Source organism: Corythoichthys intestinalis, chromosome 21, assembly GCF_030265065.1.
Source record: "Corythoichthys intestinalis isolate RoL2023-P3 chromosome 21, ASM3026506v1, whole genome shotgun sequence".
Lineage (NCBI taxonomy): Eukaryota > Metazoa > Chordata > Actinopteri > Syngnathiformes > Syngnathidae > Corythoichthys > Corythoichthys intestinalis.
In genome coordinates, this window is record NC_080415.1 from 34,663,641 (window position 1) to 34,687,814 (window position 24,174).

Below are 24,174 nucleotides of genomic sequence, written 5' to 3' on the forward strand. Positions count from 1 at the left end.
TTAACAAAAAACGGCGTATTGGCGGGAACATGCTTCATTCGATAGATTCACTGCCTTGCACGAGAATTCCGTTCATGTAGGTATTTTAACGGTTTCCATGGGCTAAACGGTTTGGGCCAATGTGTATCTATTATCTAACCTAAATGTGTATATACTCTCTCATGTGACCTAAGGACGCTTGACAATTTCTTTGCTTATCTAATTGGGTCAGTAGGAAATCCAAACATCATGCGAGGTGATTTTTGAACGAGAGTAACCTCAAGAAATCACCCCAGCCTTACCTTTTACGTCATCATATAGCGCCGCCTCTTAATCACGCTATCGCTCTTCCCGTGGATTCCGATTGGGTAAAACTCCACACCCTCGCTATGTCATTGGCTAACGTGTGTGTCAAATCAATATGTGCGTGTCATCCACGTGTGCCCGTTGAAAGCTTTTCACTGGCAGGTAACTTCACGTTCGATGTCAAATTACGTAATAAACGTGACCGGTTAATGTACACCGGCAACTACTAAACATGTTGGGAAATGCAGATATCTCGTTTTCATGTGTAAACTGAAGAGAATTCGGCAACTTGCTTTATTATAAGCCGCATGATAAAAGTCACATGAAAGAAAACCTAATTAAAAAATGAATTCTGTGGTTAGCTAGATGTGTTAGCTTGTTGAGCTGTACACGAAAAACAGCCAATGTATCAGTTATCAAAGGTATTATGACGTCATTTGGTGAGATTTTTCCGCTTAAAGTTGAAAGAGATGCCAAAATCTATCATAACGTTGGAGACATGCGAAAGTGACTCTGCAAGGTCGATTTGAACTCTACTAACCCTACCGTTTCCGTTTTTTTCCTCTCTCTCCCTCGTCTGACTACAAGGGGCGTTGAACGAATTACTTTCCGCTGGCTGGTTCCGAGAGCCCGGCCTCTTTTCTCATTGGACTGCTCATCCAGACCAAGCTGTCAGCCCATGTGGCGTGGCTGGGCACAATGTGCGACATTTAAATTCACCAGAGGGGAAAAGAGAAAACAGTCAAGAACGGATGCTGCGTTTCACATCGTTGCTAGTCGATACAGAACCCCCTCCCATCTTGGACCGACTAACGGGATCAACAACACATGCCCCTGAAGCACCTTTAGCATCACATCCAAACAGTTCTTGTATCGGCTTCTTCAAATCAGACGACACAGGTAAGCACGCTAACTGTTTCTAGCTAGCGGATTACATCGTTTTAGTCACTGTATTTGGACAAGGTCGAATCGACGGTACAACTTTTAAAAAATACTCATTTTTAAATACTAAAAATGATAATGGGCAGTTATGCTGATAAATCGTCAAGTAATAATTCAGAGAGTTGTTAGACAGTCAAGAGTGGCACTCAAAGATGTAATTCATGTTTCTAACATCGTACCTCTCTTGTTAATATCCTGTGACTGGAGTTCTGGTTGCTAGGTGAGTGAACCAATTTAGGTTCACAGAAGTAACACTAGAGTGAAAGATTTTCCCAAGCAGGCTAAGGAATTATGTGTGTGCCAACAGTAGGAGGCTGGTATTGGGGAATGAAAAGCCTGACTGGCACAATGGACAGCTTTCCGCAAAACCTCAAAGCCACAAAAACTAATTGGACGGAATTGTAATCAGACTCCTGATCAACATGTGAATTAGTAGACTTATTAAATTCATGCTAGGGATGTCCCCGATCCGATCGCACCATTTTTCAGAGGATCGGAATTGAGTGAGAAGGATTGGGTGACTCTGACATCCCTAGTTCACGCACTTTGATAATGTCATATAAAACAATATTTATCTACAAAGACCATCTTCTAAATACTGTGGTATGAAAAAGTATCTGAACCTTTTGGAATTTCTCACATTTCTGCATAAAATCACCATCAAATGTGATCTGATCTTTGTCAAAATCACACAGATGAAAAAAAAATAATTCTGCTTTAACTAATACCAACCCAAACATTTATAGGTTTTCATATTTTAATGAGGATAGTATGCAAACAATGACAGAAGGGGGAAAATAAGTAAGTCAACCATCACGTTTGATATTTTGTGGCTCCTCCTTTGGCAGCAATCACTTTAACCAGACGCTTCCTGTAGCTGCAGATCAGTCTGTCACATTGATCAGGACTAATCTTGGCCCATTCTTCTCAACAAAACTGCTGTAGTTAAGTCATATTCCTTGGATGTCTGGCATGAATCGCTGTCTTTAGGTCATGCCACAGCATTTCAAAGGGGTTAAAGTCTGGACTTGACTGACTTGGCCACTCCAAAAAGTATATTATGTTCTTCTGAAACCATTCTGAAGTTGATTTACTTCCGTGTTTTGGATCATTGTCTTGTTGCAGCATCGATCCTCTATTTAGCTTTAATTGTCTGACAGACAGCCTAAGGTTTTCCTGCAAAACATCCTAATAAACTGTTGAATTCATTCTTCCTTTGTTGACCGCAAGTTGTCCAGGCCCCGTGTTAGCAAAACAGGACCAAATCATGATGCTCCTTCCACCATGCTTCAAGGTGGGGATGATGTGTTCTTGTTGGTGAGCTGTTCCATTTTTCTTTCACACGTGACGTTGTGTGTTAGTCCCAAACAATTCAACTTTGGTTTAATCAGTCCACAAAATATTTTGCCAAAACTTCTGTGGAGTGTCCAAGTGCCCTTTTGCGAACATTAAATGAGCAACGTTTTTTTTTTTTTTTTTTTTTTTTTTTTTTTTTTTTTTTGACAGCAGTGACTTCCTCCATGGAGTCCTCCCATGAACACTACTCTTGACCATAGTTTTACTTGTAGTTGATGTGTGCACAGAGATACTGGACTCTGCAGTGATTTCTGTAAGTCTTTAGCAGACACTCTAGGGTTCTTTTTTACCTCTCTGAGTATCCTGCGCTGAACTCTTAGTCTTCTTTGGTGGACGGCCACTCCTTGGGAGAGAAGCAACAATGCTACAATCTACAATCTCCATTTGTAGACAACTTCTCTGACTGTCGATTGATGAACATCCAAACTTGTAGAGATGGTTTTGTATCCTTTCCAAGCTTTATACAAATCAACAATCCTTGATCGCAGGTCTTCAGACAGCTCTTTTGACCGAGCCATGATGCACATCAGGCAATGGGTGTGTTTCATAGTGGGCAGGGCAGCTTTAAACTACTCTTCAGTGATTGGGCACACACCTGACTTAAAATGTGAGACAGTCAATCTCTGCTGCCACCTGCTGTCAACACTATTGTTGTCCAACATGCCTCTTAGCATGCATTGCAGCGATACAGATGTAAATAACAATAACAATGGCGTACCGCACGCAGGCTATTTTTAGACCGTGACGTCGCATCGTAAAGCGGAAGTAAAGCCGAAGTGGGACATTATAGACCTGCCCTCGCATAGACCCAATGTAAAAAGTGCTACTTTTCACCGGTAATCTTTCAAAAACGAACATTTTTTGGAACTTGTAGAAACGACTCTAGACATTACGACCATGAAGGATGTTTTCTTCATACGTTCCCGGAAACCAAAAACTCGGGAGGAAAAAGTGTGAAAACCGAATCAACTTGCGCGGACTTTAACACCAGCTCGGCGAATCCATTCACGTTTCTTATGCAGTAAACATTATGTTGGGTTGGCATGGTCTTTCAGAGGACAAAGAGGTGAGCCATTTTTATATTTTTACTTAATTTTTTTTGCGTAACGTTGTGCCGTACTGCTTCTGTCTGACAATGAATGACCTGAAAAAAATTACAATGGTATCTGACTGCCACTGTTACCATTTCTGTTATATATATATACAGTGCCTTGCAAAAGTATTCGGCCCCCTTAAACCTTGCAACCTTTCGCCACATTTCAGGCTTCAAACATAAAGATATAAAATTTTAATTTTTTTGTCAAGAATCAACAACAAGTGGGACACAATCATGAAGTGGAACAAAATTTATTGGATAATTTAAACTTTTTTAACAAATAAGAAACTGAAAAGTGGGGCGTGCAATATTATTCGGCCCCATTGCGTTAATACTTTGTAGCGCCACCTTTTGATCCAATTACAGCTGCAAGTCGCTTGGGGTATGTTTCTATCAGTTTTGCACATCAAGAGACTGACATTCTTGCCCATTCTTCCTTGCAAAACAGCTTGAGCTCAGTGAGGTTGGATGGAGAGTGTTTGTGAACAGCAGTCTTCAGCTCTTTCCACAGATTCTCGATTGGATTCAGGTCTGGACTTTGACTTGGCCATTCTAACACCTGGATACGTTTATTTTTGAACCATTCCATTGTAGATTTGGCTTTATGTTTTGGATCATTGTCCTGTTGGAAGATAAATCTCCGTCCCAGTCTCAGGTCTTGTGCAGATACCAACAGGTTTTCTTCCAGAATGTTCCTGTATTTGGCTGCATCCATCTTCCCGTCAATTTTAACCATCTTCCCTGTCCCTGCTGAAGAAAAGCAGGCCCAAACCATGATGCTGCCACCACCATGTTTGACAGTGCGGATGGTGTGTTCAGGGTGATGAGCTGTGTTGCTTTTATGCCAAACATATCGTTTTGCATTGTGGCCAAAAAGTTCAATTTTGGTTTCATCTGACCAGAGCACCTTCTTCCACATGTTTGGTGTGTCTCCCAGGTGGCTTGTGGCAAACTTTAAACGAGACTTTTTATGGATATCTTTGAGAAATGGCTTTCTTCTTGCCACTCTTCCATAAAGGTCAGATTTGTGCAGTGTACGACTGATTGTTGTCCTATGGACAGACTCTCCCACCTCAGCTGTAGATCTCTGCAGTTCATCCAGAGTGATCATGGGCCTCTTGGCTGCATCTCTGATCAGTTTTCTCCTTGTTTGAGAAGAAAGTTTGGAAGTACGGCCGGGTCTTGGTAGATTTGCAGTGGTCTGATGCTCCTTCCATTTCAATATGATGGCTTGCACAGTGCTCCTTGAGATGTTTAAAGCTTGGGAAATCGTTTTTGTATCCAAATCCGGCTTTAAACTTCTCCACAACAGTATCTCGGACTTGCCTGGTGTGTTCCTTGGTTTTCATAATGCTCTCTGCCCTCTAAACAGAACCCTGAGACTATCACAGAGCAGGTGCATTTATACGGAGACTTGATTACACACAGGCGGATTCTATTTATCGTCATCGGTCATTTAGGACAACATTGGATCATTCAGAGATCCTCACTGAACTTCTGGAGTGAGTTTGCTGCACTGAAAGTAAAGGGGCCGAATAATATTGCACGCCCCACTTTTCAGTTTTTTATCTGTTAAAAAAGTTTAAATTATCCAATAAATGTTGTTCCACTTCACGATTGTGTCCCACTTGTTGTTGATTCTTGACAAAAAAATTAAATTTCATATCTTTATGTTTGAAGCCTGAAATGTGGCGAAAGTTTGCAAGATTCAAGGGGGCCGAATACTTTTGCAAGGCACTGTATATATAAAAAAACAACTTTAGTAAGGGGGAAGTGTAAATAAATTATTGGATTTAGATGTGTTATCAATGAAAAAATTAAAAGTGTTCGTTGGCTGTCACTGAGTAGCATTTGCGATCGCTACACAAAGCTCACTAAATTACCCCCAAGAACGGGAAGAGACGTAGGACAACCAGAGGATATATAAGAAAGACAGGGCTGATGGTAAAGGATAGCTTGTTGAAACCGGAGAATGTCATTGTCAGTCGTGTCGATAAAAAAAAACAGTTAAAGCTATGCTTAGGTCGGCTCGTTTTTTTCGTCTTTTTCAGCCTTCGACACTAAAGCCATCTCTTTAACTAAACATTTTTATGTTCTTCCACATATTTGCCAGTCAATTTGGCACCAGGCACATCATTTTCAGAGAGAATTTGTAGGTTTAGCGCTGTAAACACCTCCTTCGTACACGATTTCCATTCATTTCCTATTAGGGACAAACGGTGGCTTGTCCTAGCTTAGCAACAGTAGCTAATGCCATGAATATTAATGAGCGGAAGTGACGTGTTGCTTGCGGTACGCCATTCATGTTCTGTGCAAATTATTTCTTCAGTTACTGTTCCAGTTGTTTCATTATTTGCTAGTTATGGGATTTGATAACATTTTATTTGACAGTGGCGCCATAAGTTCCATCATAATTATGACATGACACTGCCATGAGCATTAATAAATGCTTATGGCAGATGTCATTTTGTGTCATCTGACAAATTATCTCACTTTTGAATAAATGTCAAAGATCCGAGCTGGACTATAAATGGAGTTAGTGAGATAATTTTCCTGATGACACTTGATGACATCGGACATAAGCATTAATTAATGCCAATGATAGTGTCATATCATAATTATGACAGTCTTATGGCAGTCTTATGACCCTGCTGTCAAATAAAGTGTTACCGATTAACCCAATAAATCAACAAATAAGCCACACTGGACTATAAGCATTAAGCAGCAGGATTCAAAATGAGGGGGAATAGTAGTGTCTTAGTCTGAAAATTACGGTAATTCTGATAAAGAAAGTACAATTTTGATTATTGCCACCTCTATGATGTCACTCGTTCACAGCACCTTGACTACTGATGTAAAGCATGTTTGTCCTAACTTGGATGAAGAGGATTATTTGTTTCCTGTAGCAGGTGGTATAACAAGTCTAAACTTGTTGTGCTACTGCTGTTGTTTAGTGAGGTAACTGCTCAACTATGCTCAATGGTCTCATTTATATAGGAGTCCGCTTGAGTCATATAGCGTGACATCTCAAATGTAACATGGTATTTAAGAGTCAGTTGGGACTAAAGTCACGTACAGTTAGTTTAGAGTTATTCAACGCCCACTGCTGTGTAGTGTTGTGGCAAGTCTGACATGTTATCTTATTCAATCACAAATCAAATAAGTCGTGTGTAATATTAGACAAATGCAGTTGTCGAATATACAAATCTTAATTTTATCTGATTATAATTGATATAAAAAAATACATTTCATAAGGGCTGCAGCTATCTATTATTTTAGCAGTTGATTAATCTATCAGCTAGTTAGTTCAAATAATCGAGTAATCTGATTAGGAACGTTTAATGCATGGTAGAATAAATTTTAGGAGCTGTAAAACAAAGGCTTGCTAAGATTGCACTTTCAAAAGAGCATTGAATGCAAATACAGAATAAAATTCCCGAGTGTTGTTCATTTAAAAAGGGGTTCATTTAAAAATAAATAAATGAGAATATAAGCACCCAACAAAAAAACAATTGGCTAACTTTTATCGCAAAAATCCGCTAGATTAAATGCTATAAAATGCTATATATTTTTTTTTTAATTATTTAATTTGTTTTTCAATGATCTTAACAAATCGGTCAATTTACACACATTCCCACAAAAATGCTAAATATACCTATAAACTAAATTATGAATGCATTAAAAAAAAAAACGTGTTCGGTCAGACAAAAACTTACCTTATGTTGGTCTTAACAGGGAGCTGTTGGATTCAGCCATGTTAAATGAGTAATGTCTTATTCACTGTTGCCACTAGAGGGCAGTGTATCCACCCAAATCAATAAAACTAAATGCAAACACTTTCAAAACAAACCATTACCACGCCAATCTAATTAAACGAATATTCAAAGCAGCAAAATTTGATTCGAAGCTTTTTTCTAATCAAATTACTCGAGTTAATCGATTAATCGTTGCAGCACTAGATGTCCTACTACTTACAAGCACCGCTAGTAACCATTTGCTAACGGTTTAAAATCACTAAGGCATCTGGTGAAGAAATAATATTCTGGAAAGTCCATTGAATACCCCAAATGATTTGGGAACTGAGCCAGTTCGGGAAACACGTGCCTTGAAAATTTCCTAATGCTCACGCAAAATGCTAGCGGTTATCTTGGGATTTTTTTTTTTTTCGGCTCATTCCAAAAGAAACAACTGCGTCAAGGCAGGATAAAGGATTGCAACAATACATTGAACTGGATCGATTCCTTAACCCTCCTGTTACGTCAACGGGTCAGAATGACCCGTTTTAAATGTTAACACAACTTTTGAAGTCAAAATGCCCCATTTCCCCCCCTTTTTTTTAAAGTCATTTTTTCATAGATGAAACATTTTAACACATATTTTGCAGGGAAATTATTAGTGTGTTTTTTTTTTTTTATTATTTTATTAGGATATTTATTAATAGAGGTCAAGTTGACCCATCTTTTTGTAAAAAAAATAGGTATTTTGGGGTATTAAACGTGTTCTGCTTGGCTTAATGAAGGTTAATGGCACATGTTTACAGTTCGATTAGTTTCAAAAATTCAGTTTCTGAAACTTTTAACTCTCATTGACATTGGCGGCAGTAGACGTCCAATCCATTTTGACTGAGAGTCAAAAACGGATCGGACGTCAATCGCCGTCAATAGAAGCCAATGAGTCCAAGCTGAATTTTTTAATAACTTTTCTACACTTGCACATTCCTCGGGTGAAACTGACCCAACAAAACTCTGCTAACAGGAGGGATAAACCAGTGTTTTTCAACATTTTTTCCATTGAAAAAAATCCTAAGGCACACCACGAGGAAAAAAAGCCATTTCTGTAGACTATATTAATTAACAATATAAAGTCGTTTATTGAATAGAGGTCAAACAGGAGGGCATTTTTAAAAAAAAAAAGTTTTTTAAACAGCAAAACTATCTGGAGGCGAGAGCACACGAGAGCATAATTACAGACGCCATGACTTTTAACGAGATATAATCGCGTACTCACCTTGTTTCGATTCAAAAACTCCATGTAGCATGTATCATTGAGTGTCAAGACACAGCTGTGAATGGCCACAGCTGGATTTTTTGGGGATTTTATGGGTGAAAATATAACAAGGGTCGCGATGCAGAAATTGCAGACATCAAGGAGTGGTCGACATTTTCTTTTTCATACATTTACCCTTTTAAATGATTTTCAATTTTTCTTTGTTTGGATGACTTATTTATCATCTAACATATCGGAGAAAATGCGACAGTAACAAAAAAAATACAATTAAGCGAGAGTTATGAAGTAGATGTCCGTGACTTCCATCAATTAATGATTCTCAACTAAAAACGACAGACATTTTGAATAATACATATAATTAATTACCTTCGTTTTATGGCTGGGTTGAAACAAAAGCGGTTGCGCGGCGTCTGTAAACGGGGGTTTTCAGGGTAAAACGGACAAATTAAAAATACTTCGGGGGCTTAATGCGCCATGAATCTGCTATGGCAGCATGTAGACATATTGTTCTATCAAACACAGCAGTTGGTTTGGCCTAAAATACAGCAGTTTCTTTTAAAGAGGAGTGCAAGAGCAGAAACTGCTTTTTCAGTCTTGTCTGTGTTTTCCGCCATATGCCTTTTTGTTCAAAATTATTTCCGGAATGTTTCAGCAACAGATTTGTAAAAAATGTGAAAATTGGGTTGTTTTTAATTGCTTTAGGTTAAATGTAACTGTAACTGTGTTAGATGTGTCCCAAATTGAATCAAATTGTGACAGTCTGTAATATCGGCAAATATCGTATCTTGACCAAAGAATCGATAACGTATCATGAAATTTGTGATTTGCACTCGTACTCCAAGGTTGAGTAAATTTACGTACAGACTCAAATCCACACTGCCACTTCTTTGTTAAAATTTGTTACCTCCTTTCCATGCTTGTGTCAAATGTGGAAGTGGTGGAATGACTCAGATATGCGCTGTCTTTGCTAACACCCATAAATATAAAGGTCTAATGTCACTGAAAGGTTTTATAAAGGTTACAATACCAATCATGATCGAGTGACTTTGGAGATCTATTTCTTTGCTTTGCTGGATAAGGAACTGATGATAAATGGACTGCATAACATTCTTTAGATATGATGTAAAAGTTTCGACCAGGCAAAATAGAGTACAGCATATCAACGACTTGGTTTGAGCAATATGCTATGTCATGGCTAAGCTAGCGTGTGAGTCAGCTCAGGGTAAGGCTATGTCTGGTACTAAAGGTGTCATTTTAATCCTAATGACAGTGAATCCTGGAACCCAAATCCCTTATCGAAAGCTTGAGGGCAACTAAACTGACTCGGGAGCATTAAGACGGATTTTTAAACTGTAAATTCAACATGTGTTGGTATTTATTGATATAAAATCTGTGTCTCAGCAGGCTGATTGACTTACTATTCAGAGGCCCTCTTTGGATTTCGAAAGCACCTTCTGACACAGAAAGGCATGGCCTAAAAATGAGGAACAAAGAGCAAGACAGTCTCTGGGTTACATCACTGACGTGTACACTAGTCTACGCTGACTCCATTGTCTGCTGAAATTGCTTGGTCATGCGTGTTCAGCGGGAGCCCCCATTTCCAAACCTGCCAGTCAAAGCCAGCACGATTACACATTGGTACTAAACCCTTGGTGAATTAATACATTGTATGTTTATTTATTAATAATGTAATATTCACAATATGGCAATAAATCAATGAACAGTAAATCATTGTAGGACATTCTACAAAGCAGCTAATAAACAGAAAAACAAGCTATTTTCATCGTTTTGCTGTGATTTGCAATAAATTTATCACAGTAGATGTCCAATCAATTTAAAGTGGGAGGGTGAACGAATGTTCATTGGCCGCCGCCTGCCACCCTGCTTGGATGTCTATGGCGGTCAATGTCAACCAATGAGCTTCATTTTGGGGCATTTCAGGTCATTTGCTGTTGATTTTCGGTCACCTTCCTGTTGATTTTGGGACATTTACTTGTCACTTCCTGATGATTATGGGTTACTGAAAAGGACGTGACTTAAGAATGTCCCCAAATGAATAGCAAGTGACTCAAAATCAACAGGAAATAGCCTGTAAATGCCCTAAAATGAACAGGAAGTGACCTGTACATGCCCACAAAAGCTGTTCAATGCTCCCACCCCCACACCACATACCCACTGTGAAGTATGGGGGTGGGTCAGTGATGCTGTGGGGCTGTTTTGCTTCCAAAGGCCCTGGGAACCTTGTTAGGGTGCATGGCATCATGAATGCTTTGAAATACCAGGACATTTTAAATCAAAATCTGTTGTCCTCTGCCCGAAAGCTGAAGATGGGTCGTCACTGGGTCTTTCAGCAAGACAATGACCCTAAACATATGGCCAAATCTACACAGAAATGGTTCACCAGACACAAAACCAAGCTCCTCCCATGACCATCTCGGTCCCCTGACCTCAACCCCATTGAAAACCGGTGGGGTGAGCTGAAGAGGAGAATACAGAGGAGAGGACCCAGGTCTCTGGATGAGTTAGAGAGATTCTGCAAAGAGGAATGGCTGAAGATCCCGCTGTCTGTCTTTTCCCATCTTGTGAAACATTATAGGAGAAGATTAGGTGCTGTTTTGTTGGCAAAAGGGGGTTGTACAAAGTATTAACACCAGGGGTGCTAATAATTGTGACACACATCATTTGATGTCAAATAATTATTTCTTTTTGTGGGATTTTTTTCCCCACTGAATAAATGCACTTCTATTGAATGTTGGATTTTTCTTTTTTTTTTTTCCATTAAGGTCCCATATTATTTAGAAGAAAAAAATATTAGTAGCGAAAAAACACATAAATCCAATAATTATGGAGGGCACTGTACATCTATTGTGATCTTACAACATACCTCGGAGAGAGAAAAAGCACACACAACAACAAGAAATACATTAAACACATACTCTAGCTATGAATATGTTGGCGCTATCGTTAGCTAGTTGTATTTCCGGTTGACACCACGTGGGGGGCCTGATAACCAAGGAAAGAGGTGGTCGGGGGGTCTAAGAGATAAGCGATGGGAAGGGTCGAGTGTACCTAAATCAGCCATGTGGTCTAGAACCCAATATTTGTGTGAATCCCTTGGGAGTGTGAGTATGTTGGCATCCCATTCTATGCTGTCTCATCACTAATCCTGACACCGAGGTTTCCTACTTGAGTGTCTAATTTCACCTAGTCAAGTGTGAGTCCCATCTAGATTTTGGTAGCAACCTTTTTAAAACGATCTATTGATTCCTATTGGGAGCATATCGATAACCTTTAGGCTACAAAGTATCGCGATATATCACCTTTTCAAGAAAATTCTCACACATCTAGATTGCACTAAGCTATTCAAATTTCGTATTCATTAGCATGACAAAAGTAGATTTCTTGCATCATTATTCTGCTATGAGGAAATATTTCAAATGGCCGAGCTCGTATCTTTCTGAGCCGACTTCCTTGATGGCTTCACATTGCAAGACTTTGGTTTTTACATGGAGGGTAGGTTTTCTTAGCCGTGTGGGAGAAGTGCAGTTTCGCAACAGTGCTACTCAGACTGAAATCATATGAGGTTTTTGTTAGTCATGATTCATGAATTACTGATTTAATATATACGTTCATTTGCGTAGTTTATTTTTTTAAATTTGTTTTGTTGATGATGAACAGATAGGTTGTGTCATTGTGTTATTTGGGATGGACCATTTATATGGTAACAGATATTAGTAACGTATTAAGAATTCTGACAAAGTGAGTTGTCTTCGCTTCACGCTTCAAACCCAAAAAAAGGGGTGTGATAGAATATCTAAAATGTGATCTATGGCGATACTTTATTGTTCATAAGGTTATCAATATGCTCCCACCAAGAGTCGATGTATCATTTTAATAGGTGTCACTGTTTTTTTTTTTTTTTTGGTTTTGTTTTTTTTTAAATCCAATTTATTTTGACCAGATATAGACGTCTAGCACCGTCAATGACGCTGAAACCAGCACATTCACAGACAGTCTTTTGTGGGCATACACAGGTCCCTTCCTGTTCATTTTTGGGAATTTACAGGCTACTTCCAGTTGATTTTGAGTTACTTCCTATTTGTTCTTGAGTCATCCTTTTCAGCAACTCAAATTAACAGGAAGTGATGCATAAATGCCCCAACATCAACAAAAAGTAATCAAAAATGAACAAGAAATGATGTGAAATGCCCTGAAATTACCTCATTGCCTGGCATTGGCTGCCACTGACGGCCATAGACAACCAATCAATTTTGAGTGGGAGGGATTATTCGCTGCCACCCTCCCACTTCAAACAGACTGGATGTGTACACGTAATAAACTCATTCCAATTCACGGCAGGAGGAGGAAAATGCCTTGTTTTTCTGTTTATTAGTTGTTTTGTAGAATATCCTTGAATTATTTCCTGACCCTTGTACATACGCGGAGTTTAAGGGGCGGTCGAGGGGGGCATGCCCCAACCCCGGTGGCTGAAAAGTGTCATTGCATGTCATTGACTTTCCAATATATAATGTTAAAATTGAGTTTTCTGGTAAAATATTGTCTATAAAAGTTGTAAAGCAATAAACAACGAAAATGAATGAAATGAAAATGAAAAAAAAAATACTTTTTAGCGGGTCAAAATTATTTTTCGTACAGATCATGTGACTTTGAAACTAGACTATGAAACCCAAGGGAGCGCCAAAATGTTGAGCAGTTTCAATTTGTCCCACTAAAGACGCTAATTGTACAACAGCCACCACCGGCGGGCGTACCATATTCATATTCTTGGCAAAAATTATAGCTGTTCTAAGCAGCCTGATTTAGAATTCCCTTCAAAAATGATGGGAAGCAAAAAACGCTAATTTTCAATTTATTATTATAAATATTCTTGTCAGTGATTTTTATTGCTGACACTGCGTTTTGGGGTCATCAACATGTTGTGCCCCCCTGCCCCAAAAGTCAAACTCCGCCTATGCCCGTTTATCGATACTTGTTGTATCGTCACAGCGTGAGATCGTTATCGTGAGCCTCCCACCCCTACTTCAAACTGAAGAAGATGGTTTTCTGTGAAATTTAGTGTTTTGGGTTGGAAAATACAGCATTTGGTGAATAGTTTAGTGTGAAAGTGCAAAAACATTTAATTAACAAACAATTATTTTGGACTGAACATTATTTTTTAAGCCTGATTCAAATCCATTCATTTTCCACTCCGCTTCTCATTGACGGTCACGGGTGAGCTGGAGCATATCCCAGTTGACGTTTGGCGAGACATCCCGGGTTGACAGCCAGCCAGTCGCACAGTTAGACAAACAACAACTCATTCACTTTGAGAGTGAAACCTGACTGGGAGTTTTTGATTGGGAGAAACAATCACCCCGTGGTACTTTTGTTCTTTTTGTGCATTGACTTGCTGCCACTGTTGAGGTGTTGGACTATTTGTGTCTTCGCTGGCATGGAATTCAGTCAGGTTCCCCTTTTAAGAGCTAGTTGATGGACTGAAGTCGGGACATTCCTGCTCAGGCTACCGCCAAAGAAGATGGCTGGATGAACAGCATCTAACACATTCCTATCTTTTGATTCACAGACATAAAGCATGGATGACATCGTCATTACCGGTATATCGGGCCGGTTGCCCGAGTCGGACAACCTGGAGGAATTTTGGGAGAACCTCATCAATGGAGTCGACATGGTGACGGAGGATGATCGTAGGTGGACGCCAGGTGAGTAAATATAAGGATATTTGTATGGTGGATGGGTGGAAAAGTAAACTTAAGTCGTTCCATGCAGTGCTAGAGGAAATCAGAGAACAAGATCCACTAATCATCAATGGAAACCTTAGTACATATGCACTGATGTGGTGTAAAGGGGATTGTGACAAGTTGTATTTGCAAACTGAAATGCAATGCAGCCGCTAGCGTGTCCATTTTTTTTTTTTTTTTAATAAGGAAGTGAGCTGTTGAACTTTCTGGTACCTGTGTATGGTATGATGGTGCTTGCCTTTATTGACATTTTGATTGGCCAAAGATTGGCCTATTTGAACTATTCAATGTTTAGACAATTTGTCATTGTTATATCAGTTATCTTGGGCTCCCAATCCCGTGTATTTAGTATAGTGTTTTTTTTTTTATTTTAGACCACCTGGATGGAGGTCTCAAAATCTTATTTTTATGTTGTTGTTCTTGGTGAGGACACTCACTAAAATTGCCACTCCTCCATTAATTGTGGACGAATCAGAATGAAATTTGGTCAGTGTATTTTAAGGATTTATACGCAACAATTCAATTTTATTTGTATAGCCCTATATCACAACAAGGTTGTCTCAAAGGGCTTTGCAGAGGCAATATGATACACAGTCAGAAACAGCAGATGAAATAAATAGAAATGAAATAAATAAAGATCAAGTCCTGGGCATCCCCCATCCTTTGACCCTCCATGTCGGCAAGGAAAAACTCCAAAACTGCTTTGGAGAAAAGAGAAACCTTGGGGAGTACCACAGTCAGGAGAGATCCACTCCCAGGACGGATACACAGGATGCACCAGGACTGCTAATAGGAATTAGCTGACAGAGTTACAGTTTGCAAAGATGCAATAGAATAAGGGAACAAGAAGAGGTCCATCTAGCCAGATGAGACGGCGGGGGCAACGAGGACGTCCATCCAGCCTGTGGTCCTGATGGTCAGGAGGCTGCAGCTGAAAAATAGCCACTCCCCAGAGGGGAGGGGGGAAAGGGGACACCGGATGACTAGTGATGAAGAGACTAGTCAACTAGAAATTAAAATTAGAAAATAAAGTAAGACAAAAAGTAGTTAGAGGAAGAAAAAGGGGATAGGACTCAGTGGCTGTACTTCCCCCAGCATTATAGCTTCTAGTGCAGCTTAGACTGAACTGTGAGTCTCGTCCGATTTCAACTAGCCTGACCATAAGCTTTGTCGAATAGGAACGTTTTCAGTCTAATCTTAAATGTACAGACTGTCTCGGCTTCTTTAATATTAGCTGGAAGCTGATTCCTTAAAACAGGAGCTCGGTGGCTAAAGGCTCTAGCTCCGACTGTACTTTTAGAAACCCTGGGAACTACCAGTAGGCAGTGTTTCGCCAGTGTGGCACATTTCGGCAGAACAGCTGTTTTTTTTTTCCTACTCTTGTCTCGTCTCATCCCGTCTTTCCTGTTCATTTTGCTCGTTTTGTGAAATATCGACAGTGCTGTCATGCTCATTAATGTTTCTCTCTGGTTCAAATTGAAAGGGTTGAACACATTACATGTTTATGTCGCTAGGGTCATGCTCTGGAAGCCCGGCAGCGTAACCATGTGACGTCACAGCCCTGCAACAACAATGGCGACCTACTAGTTAAACTAATTTTACAAATTGTTTAAAGAGGGGTTTCAATATCAAATTATTTTAACTCATAATAAGGTTTATCTTTTACGAACTACAAGTCTTTTTATCTGTGGATCCCTTTAAAATACCTAAATGTATTTGTAACTGCTACTTTTCTTGCCTTGTTTTTATGCTAGGCCTGTACGGTCTGCCAAAGAGGAACGGTAAACTGAAAGACATCAGCCATTTTGACGCAGCATTCTTTGGAGTCCATCCCAAACAAGCAAACACCATGGACCCTCAGCTCCGCCTCATGCTGGAAGTCGCTTATGAGGCTATAGTAGATGGCGGTAAGAAATAATAAGCTGATTTTATGGGTTTGCTTGAATGTATAATTAGGTTTAAAACATTGTAACTCTTGATGTTCATTAAATTCAAATGATATCCTTGTGTTGCGACGCAGGACTGAACCCCGCTACTCTGCGTGGCAGTAAGACAGGCGTCTACATTGGCGTGAGTGGCTCAGAGGCTGGTGAGGCGTTCAGCAGAGATCCAGAAGAGCTTCTCGGCTACAGCATGACTGGCTGTCAGCGTGCCATGTTGGCCAACAGACTTTCCTACTTCTTTGACTTCAATGGTACACAGAGCCTTCTTCTTTCAACGCTCATATGTACATATTGCGGTTACCTCCATGTCGGAGTTTTACAGAGGCGTAAAAAAAGTGTTGGTATTCCCACAGAGCCCAAACTTTTTCATGCCACTGTATGGTTCCAGTGTTCTGGCATTCAAGTGCATTTCTATGGATATTTGAGCATTTCAAATGAACTGAAACCACTGTAAAACAAGCTGAACAAAGATCACTTTGCACAAAGACTTGGTTAAACACTTCTGTTACAATATTTAACAAACTAAACATTTACATACTTTTCTCTCTTCCAGAAATTGCAAAACTCAAGCATTTGAGTACATCTATTTTTATTGGGCCCAGATAGTAAAATTCCTTTTTTTCTTTTTGAATGGCATTTCTTCGGCGTGCCGCACAGCCCAAACCGATTGACCGACCGTCACCGGTCAAATATCAAAATGACCGGAATTCTCGCGCGACGCATGGATATTTTCGAAGTATCCCCCAAAATTTTCTGTTTAACCATAAAGGTGCGTTTTTTTGGGAAGAAAAAAAAGTTTTAAAATGGATTTCGTCCCACAATTTCTGACATAATCACATAATTTACACATAAATCCAGGACGGTATCGGGCATGAAAGTTATATACAGAATTTGACAGAAACGTACGGTTCCCCCAAAATTCGCCCAAAATTTTCCCATTCTAATAGGATGCCATTGACAGCCATGTACGTCCAAATTTCCTATTCATTTTCAATGGCAGGAAAACATTAAATAGGTTCTTGTGATTTTTGACCATTTACCTTTACAGCCCATTGATATTCATCTGACGCCAAAGTAATTTGACACCATTGACAGCCACGCACGTCCATGCCATAGACGGCCATGTACGTCCAAATTTCCCATTCATTTTCAATGTCAGGAAAATATAGGTTCTTGTGAATTTTGACCATTTACCATTACAGCCCATTGACATTCATCTGACGCCCAAATAATTTGACGCCATTAACAGCCATGCACATCCATGCGATAGACTGCCACGTACGTCCAAATTTCCCATTCATTTTCAATTGCAGGAAAACATAGGTTCTTGTGAATTTTGACCATTTACCATTAGAGCCCATTGACATTCAACTGACGCCCAAGTAATTTGACGCCATTGACAGCCATGCACGTCCATGCCATTGACGGCCATGTATGTCCAAATTTCCCATTCATTTTCAAAGGCAGGAAAACATAGGTTTCCTCTGATTTTTGACCATTTACCATTACAGCCCATTGACGTTCATCTGGCGCCCAAGTAATTTGACACCATTGACAGCCATGCACATCCATGCCTTTGACGGCCATGTACGTCCAAATTTTCCATTCATTTTCAATGGCAGGAAAAACTGTGGTTGTGATTGTCGACCAAAATGTGCCATTACAGCCCATTGACAATGAAACGGCACCCAGTTAAGTCGATGTCATTGACAGCAATGCAACAGGACGTGTCCCCGAAATGTCACCAAATCAACAGGAAGTGACCTAATAGATCTGTATCTACCAAAGCAAAGCCACATCGTAATTTCCGCAGAAAATTGCATTTTCTAGTTTGTCAATGATGTTTCTACACTAGGACACGTTCAGGTTAATTTCTCCCTTTTTCTCCTTTCCTGCAGGCCCCAGCACAGCCATAGACACGGCCTGCTCCTCCAGCTTGCTGGCTTTAGAAAACGCCTTCCATGCCATTCGCTTAGGTCACTGCGACGCTGCCTTGGTCGGAGGAGTGAACCTGCTTCTTAAGCCAAACACATCGGTTCAGTTCATGAAACTAGGCATGCTAAGTCCTGATGGGACCTGCAAGTCCTTTGATTCCTCAGGTGAAAAATCTCTTAAGCAGTGTTGAATAAATGCATATACTAATTGATAGAACATGTGTACACGTTTTGATTTGCTTATCATTTTTTTCCCCAAGGTAACGGGTACTGTCGATCTGAGGCAGCCGTGGCAGTTTTGCTGACAAAGCGGTCAGCAGCTAGAAGAATTTATGCTACAGTGTTGAATGCTGGCAACAACACAGATGGATACAAAGAGCAAGGTGGGGAGGGGGACACTGGCTACAGTATAGTACATGAGAGCAGAATGTTTGGTTGAATGATTTGAGTGGCTTCCCACAATGGGTAAAACCAAGGAAATTAGGTCAGTGCCTCTTAGATGATTTTTTTGTGGTCTTCATTGTTTGGCTACAGTCGTGGAACGTCTACCATTAAGGCACATATTTGGAAGTAAAAAAAAAAACAAAACAAATCAGAGGCCAGTATCTTCAGATAGGAGCTAGCTAATGTTTTCTCTAATGTTAATTCTTTACAAGTTTCCTGCTAATTCTGCGCTGCCTTCACATGCTCTGGGAGAGATGATGCTTACCACAAGCTAATTGGTAAATATGAGTACCGTATTTTTCGGACTACAAGTCGCTCCTGAGTATAAGTCGATCCAGCCATAAAATGCCCAACGAAGAGGAAAAAAACATATACAAGTCGCACCGAAGTATAAGTCGAATTTTCGGGGGAAATTTACTTGATAAAATCAAACACATAGAACAGACATGTCATCTTGAAAGGCAATTTAATATAAAAATACAATAGAGAACAACATGCTAAATAAATGTACAGTGTACAGTGCATGAACAACGAAATGTGAATATACTGTCCTACGCTACGGCCTGTCCTGGCTATACAGCGAACTCGCAAAAGACAATGCAGGACGTCCGTATAATTTGCTGAATCAATTTGGTCCTCGATAGAAAACCGGTTCGCATCAACGTAAATAAATGATAATCAGGTACTATTAGTAATAAGTAACAGGTTAGCATGCGTTCGCTATCATTAGCACATCGTTCAAACAACCACACAACTGGCTCTAAGTGTCCGATCGCGGGTGGAAAACACATAACAACAACAGAAAAGATGATACACGCAGGCGTTGCCTCTGTAGAGCTGATTTAAAAGCATAAACAATGAAAGTAGGTTCGCATCCGTCTATTCTCTCTAGCTAACTCGCCCACTCACTCACTCAGAGCTACGTAGCTGTCCGTCTTCTTCTGGCGTGTCACGTAAACAAGTGCGAGTGCGCCCTCACGTGGGCGTGAAAGCGCCACAAACTAAATGCATCCATTTCAAGATAAAAAAGTCAATAATACAATTGAACATACACTGCCAAAGGCAGAACGCGAACGTGGCCATAGCTATAAAGAGTTATTCAGATAACTATAGCATAAGAACATGCTAACAACTTTACAAAACCATCAGTGTCACTAAAAAACACCAAAATAACATGTGAAATTATATCATAATGTGTTAATAATTCCACACATAAGTCGCTCCTGAGTATAAGTCGCACCCCCAGCCAAAATATGAAAAAAAACGCGACTTATAGTCCGAAAAATACGGGCTGTCCTGTTCATGCAGTTTTGTTGTCGTAACAAAAAAAACAGCAGACATGGACTTCATTTTGATTTGTTGCTTGGGCAAAACTGTTTTAGACCTATAATTTATCTACTACAAGAAGAAGACAATGTATTAAAATGCAAACAGTGAGTTTTTGTTTGAAACGGAACATTTTAGCTAACACATGGCTATGAAATAGGAATTTTATAAATGTGTATGCTACATTATCAATAAAAGATTGCAAATTGACGATAAATATTTTCCAAATAAACTTAGTTTCTTACCATTTAACAGATTGTTCTTTGGACTCCGCCATTTTGAAATGTAAAAAGTTCACGGGCTTCATAATAAAATTCCAGTTCTCCAGTAGAAAATACCACTTGAGGGGGCATTCACATGCAATTTTTGATTCGGCAAGTGGTATTTACCATATTTACGACACCACATGAAGGCAGCATTAGTTCAATGCCACCTAGAATTATTATTCAAATGGGCATTATAATACCCATTGAAAATATTACCAAACAGCAACATTTGGTTAATGAACAGTATATGGGGAAATAATGACACTGTAATAGATTAATTTCTTCCCCAAATCTTAATTCTATTAGTCGATAGAATGACTGGTATAACTGATTCTACAAATATTTAGCAGTAATGGTGAGAGCCCTAGCTGAGCCCTAATGATGACATGTGCTGTAGAAAATTAGTGGATGGATGGCTGTTAGTTCATTGGATTTCCAAGTGAAATTTTTTGTAACACTTTGACGGGGGGGGGTTCATAAGACTTTAAGACCGTCAAATTTTGTCACTAGCTCCATTTATGTCCAGTCCGCATCTTTTAAATTCATTCAAAAGTGACATTATTTGTCAGATGACACTTATTGACGTCTGTCATAAGCATTCATTAATGCTCATGACAGTGTCATGTCATAATTATGACAATGTTATGAACCCACTGTCAAAGTGTTACTGAAAATATACAGTATATTCTTCAGTGTGGACTGATAGAGTTGTCTTATTTACACCCCTCTATCCCATAGGAGTAACATTTCCTTCAGGTGAGATGCAACGGACTATGGTTCATTCTCTCTATCAAGAGGCAAACATCAAACCCGAGCAGGTTGAGTACATTGAAGCCCATGGCACTGGAACAAAGGTGAGTGCACAGGATTGTTTTTAAATAAAAAAGTCATCATTTGGTCTGCCTTCAAGTGCAATGTCTTTGCTTTCACCATGCAGGTCGGCGACCCACAGGAAGTTAATGGTATTGTCAGTGTGTTCTGTCAATCCAATCGAGAGCCACTGCTTATTGGGTCTACAAAGTCCAACATGGGCCATCCAGAACCGGCATCTGGGCTGGCTGCCATGGCAAAGGTAAGGGAGGTGATGCTGTGTTTCGCTGGTTAGTTAGATGAATTATTTTTAAAGGGCAGCTGAAGAGCTTTTCGGATTTTAGTGTAATTTTACTAATATAAACTTTGGACGAGTTCGTCAAAACAAGCATGTCATTATTAACTCGTAATTGCAAGGATAATTTGTGTTTTTTTAGTTATAATACTATATGACAGTCTATCTACTTATGACAGGCCAACAGCAGCAACAACAAAAAATGTCGCACTTCAACAAACAGGCAGTAAGATTTCCCCTCGTTTATCAACAGAAGTGCATCAAATTTTAGAATCTGAAAAGCCAGTAAGGGTCTACTTACGTCTTCGTAAAACCAAGGTTGCATTGTTGTAGGTTTTCAAAGCTGTCGTCCCTGATATGATGAAAACAATGAGACGATTGGGGATCTGTATGCAGGCTCATAAAAATGGTCCAAACCTTTGCAGGAGAGGTTTTTTTGGACCACTCATAGAGTCTCGAGTCTTCCTGTGAGCAATTCGTCGCTACACATCGAGATGGCATGACGAATCTCGCGAGTAAAACCCAGAAAATGTTTGCAATACATGGCGAGGATAGCGTGGTGCTATATTTCCGTGTTCAGAGTGGTGGCGAGGCCCCCTGGAAGCTACGTCATCAGGTAGCGGTCAGCAGGGCGGCACGTCCCTCGTTGCTAGGGTGTTGAGTTATGGCCATAACACAAAAACTAAGCGGTCCATTATTTATTTATTTTAATTTTTTTTATGTGACTTTTTGAGACCGCGAATGATGCATTTAGGACAATTCTACAGGGTGACCCAAAAAAAAGTTTACACTGCCATAATACAACTTAAATGCCATGTTTATTCAGTTTAGAATTAGAATTTAATCACAAATTATACATTATTGTAAAGAACATGTACAGTACACTCTATTTTTTAATGTGTCCTCCCTTAAGTGTCACAACAGCCTCCAGGCACCTGCGGAACGCTTGACAGGTCTTCTTTATGTAGGATGCTGTCATCTTTTCCCAAGATCTAACAATTGACCTCTCCAAGGCTGCCACAGAAGTTTGTGGCAACTGTGTCCTCCACAGTTGCCCATATGCTATAATCCAGGGGATTGAGATCTGGACTCTGGGGTGGCCACATATCACCTTGTCAATCAACTTTTTGGTCCGCACAGATCGGCACTTCCAGACCCAGGTTTTCGTGAGGCTGTTCCAGTATCTTTCAGCTTCTTTTTAACTTTGTAGACTGCACATCTGGATATTCTCAGATTTGCTGCAATCTCAGTAGGTGTCAGACCGGCACGCAGCAATTCAGGTACAGCTAAAGTTTTCTTCATTTTCAGCAGAAGTACAGGAATTGTAGAGACGAGAGATTACCAGCTGCATTGAGTGACCTTAATGAATCACTTAAGCATGACAACCTATTTAGATATGTTTCAATGGCTTTTAAACAAGCAGTCAACTGAGTGTAAACCTTTTTTTGGGTCACCCTGTACCAAGTAAAACACTCAAGAACGAAATCCGAAAAGCTCTTCAGCTGCCCTTTAAATGCAGGTTTGTGAAAAGAATATCTCATTTAGATAGAACTTTTTTTAAAACTTTGTATTAAAAAAAAGCAGGGCTTGGGCATGTATTGCTGATGCAGCAAAGAGGTCAGAATAAAAAGTGTCAGCAGTCTGGAGTCGTATGACCATGACAGAGAGTCGGGAAATGTCTTATTCTTTTCTTAAACAATAGTATGCATTGCATCCTATTTAATCATCTGTGAAAATTGCATAGTCTCTAGGGTTGTCTCAATCTCATAACAGATGGGCTTCATGCTAAAGGAACTCCGTCTAAACAATATGGATATCTTTTTGTTGTGTAGACAGTCCCTAATACTCCTCAGAAGATGTATAACATGACCTAAACAGTTAAATGTTGAGCACTGTATTTAACAATTTCTACTCTATCCAATGTTTAGGTGTTACTGTCTCTGGAAAAAGGCGTTTGGGCTCCAAACCTACACTTCAACAGTCCTAACACTGACATTCCTGCCCTCACTGATGGTCGCGTTCAAGTGGTTGACCGGCCTATCCCTGTACGTGGAGGCATCGTAGGCATCAACTCCTTTGGATTCGGGGGCTCAAATGTCCACGTGATCCTCCGTCCCAATGAAAGAAGTGCTCAGACTCAGGCTGACAATAGTAAGCCAACCAGGACGGTCCCTCGGGTGCTTCAAGCTTGCGGGCGTACAGAAGCTGCTGTGAACTTACTGCTTCAAAAGGCTAAGGAAAACCATGTCGATGACAGCTTCCTGTCTCTTCTCAACGGAGTGTCCGAAAGTCCTACTACTGCAATGCCCTACCGAGGTTACACACTGATTGACTCACAGACTGATATTACCGAGGTACAGCAGGTGCAGGCCGCTCCAAGACCACTCTGGTACATATGCTCAGGTGAGACAGTTACGAGACACAAGATTATAAAAACTAATATGTTCTTCCGCAAAATTCCCAAATACTGTAGCACTTTTGCTTTGTGTGGTATCACAGGTGTTTTCTGAAATTTCCAGGTTCGCGGTGAATCAGTAAGAGGCACACTTTTGCTCAATAGACGATGTTTATTGATTAGAAAATGCAGAATAAATGTGATTTATTGATTACAATCCCACAAAAGCAAGCAAACAGATATCAAAAACAATCAAACAAATGGTAACGTGACGCTAGATTTGATCAATCTCAGAATCACCGCGTTACGTTACAAC

The 24,174-nt window shown here is 39.9% G+C and overlaps 1 protein-coding gene across 1 annotated transcript in view; it reads left to right on the plus strand.

Annotated features, from left to right (window-relative positions):
- The first annotated feature begins 725 nt into the window (after positions 1-725).
- fasn (fatty acid synthase) overlaps positions 726-24,174 on the plus strand; it is a 57,347-nt gene continuing 33,898 nt past the window's right edge. The window contains exons 1-9 of the mRNA XM_057826903.1: positions 726-1,185; positions 14,271-14,406; positions 16,200-16,352; positions 16,466-16,639; positions 18,287-18,487; positions 18,583-18,705; positions 21,097-21,212; positions 21,296-21,430; positions 23,392-23,866. Coding sequence (XP_057682886.1) covers positions 14,280-14,406; positions 16,200-16,352; positions 16,466-16,639; positions 18,287-18,487; positions 18,583-18,705; positions 21,097-21,212; positions 21,296-21,430; positions 23,392-23,866 — 1,504 coding nt within the window. The 5' untranslated portion in view covers positions 726-1,185; positions 14,271-14,279. The remainder of the gene's footprint in view (positions 1,186-14,270; positions 14,407-16,199; positions 16,353-16,465; positions 16,640-18,286; positions 18,488-18,582; positions 18,706-21,096; positions 21,213-21,295; positions 21,431-23,391; positions 23,867-24,174) is intronic.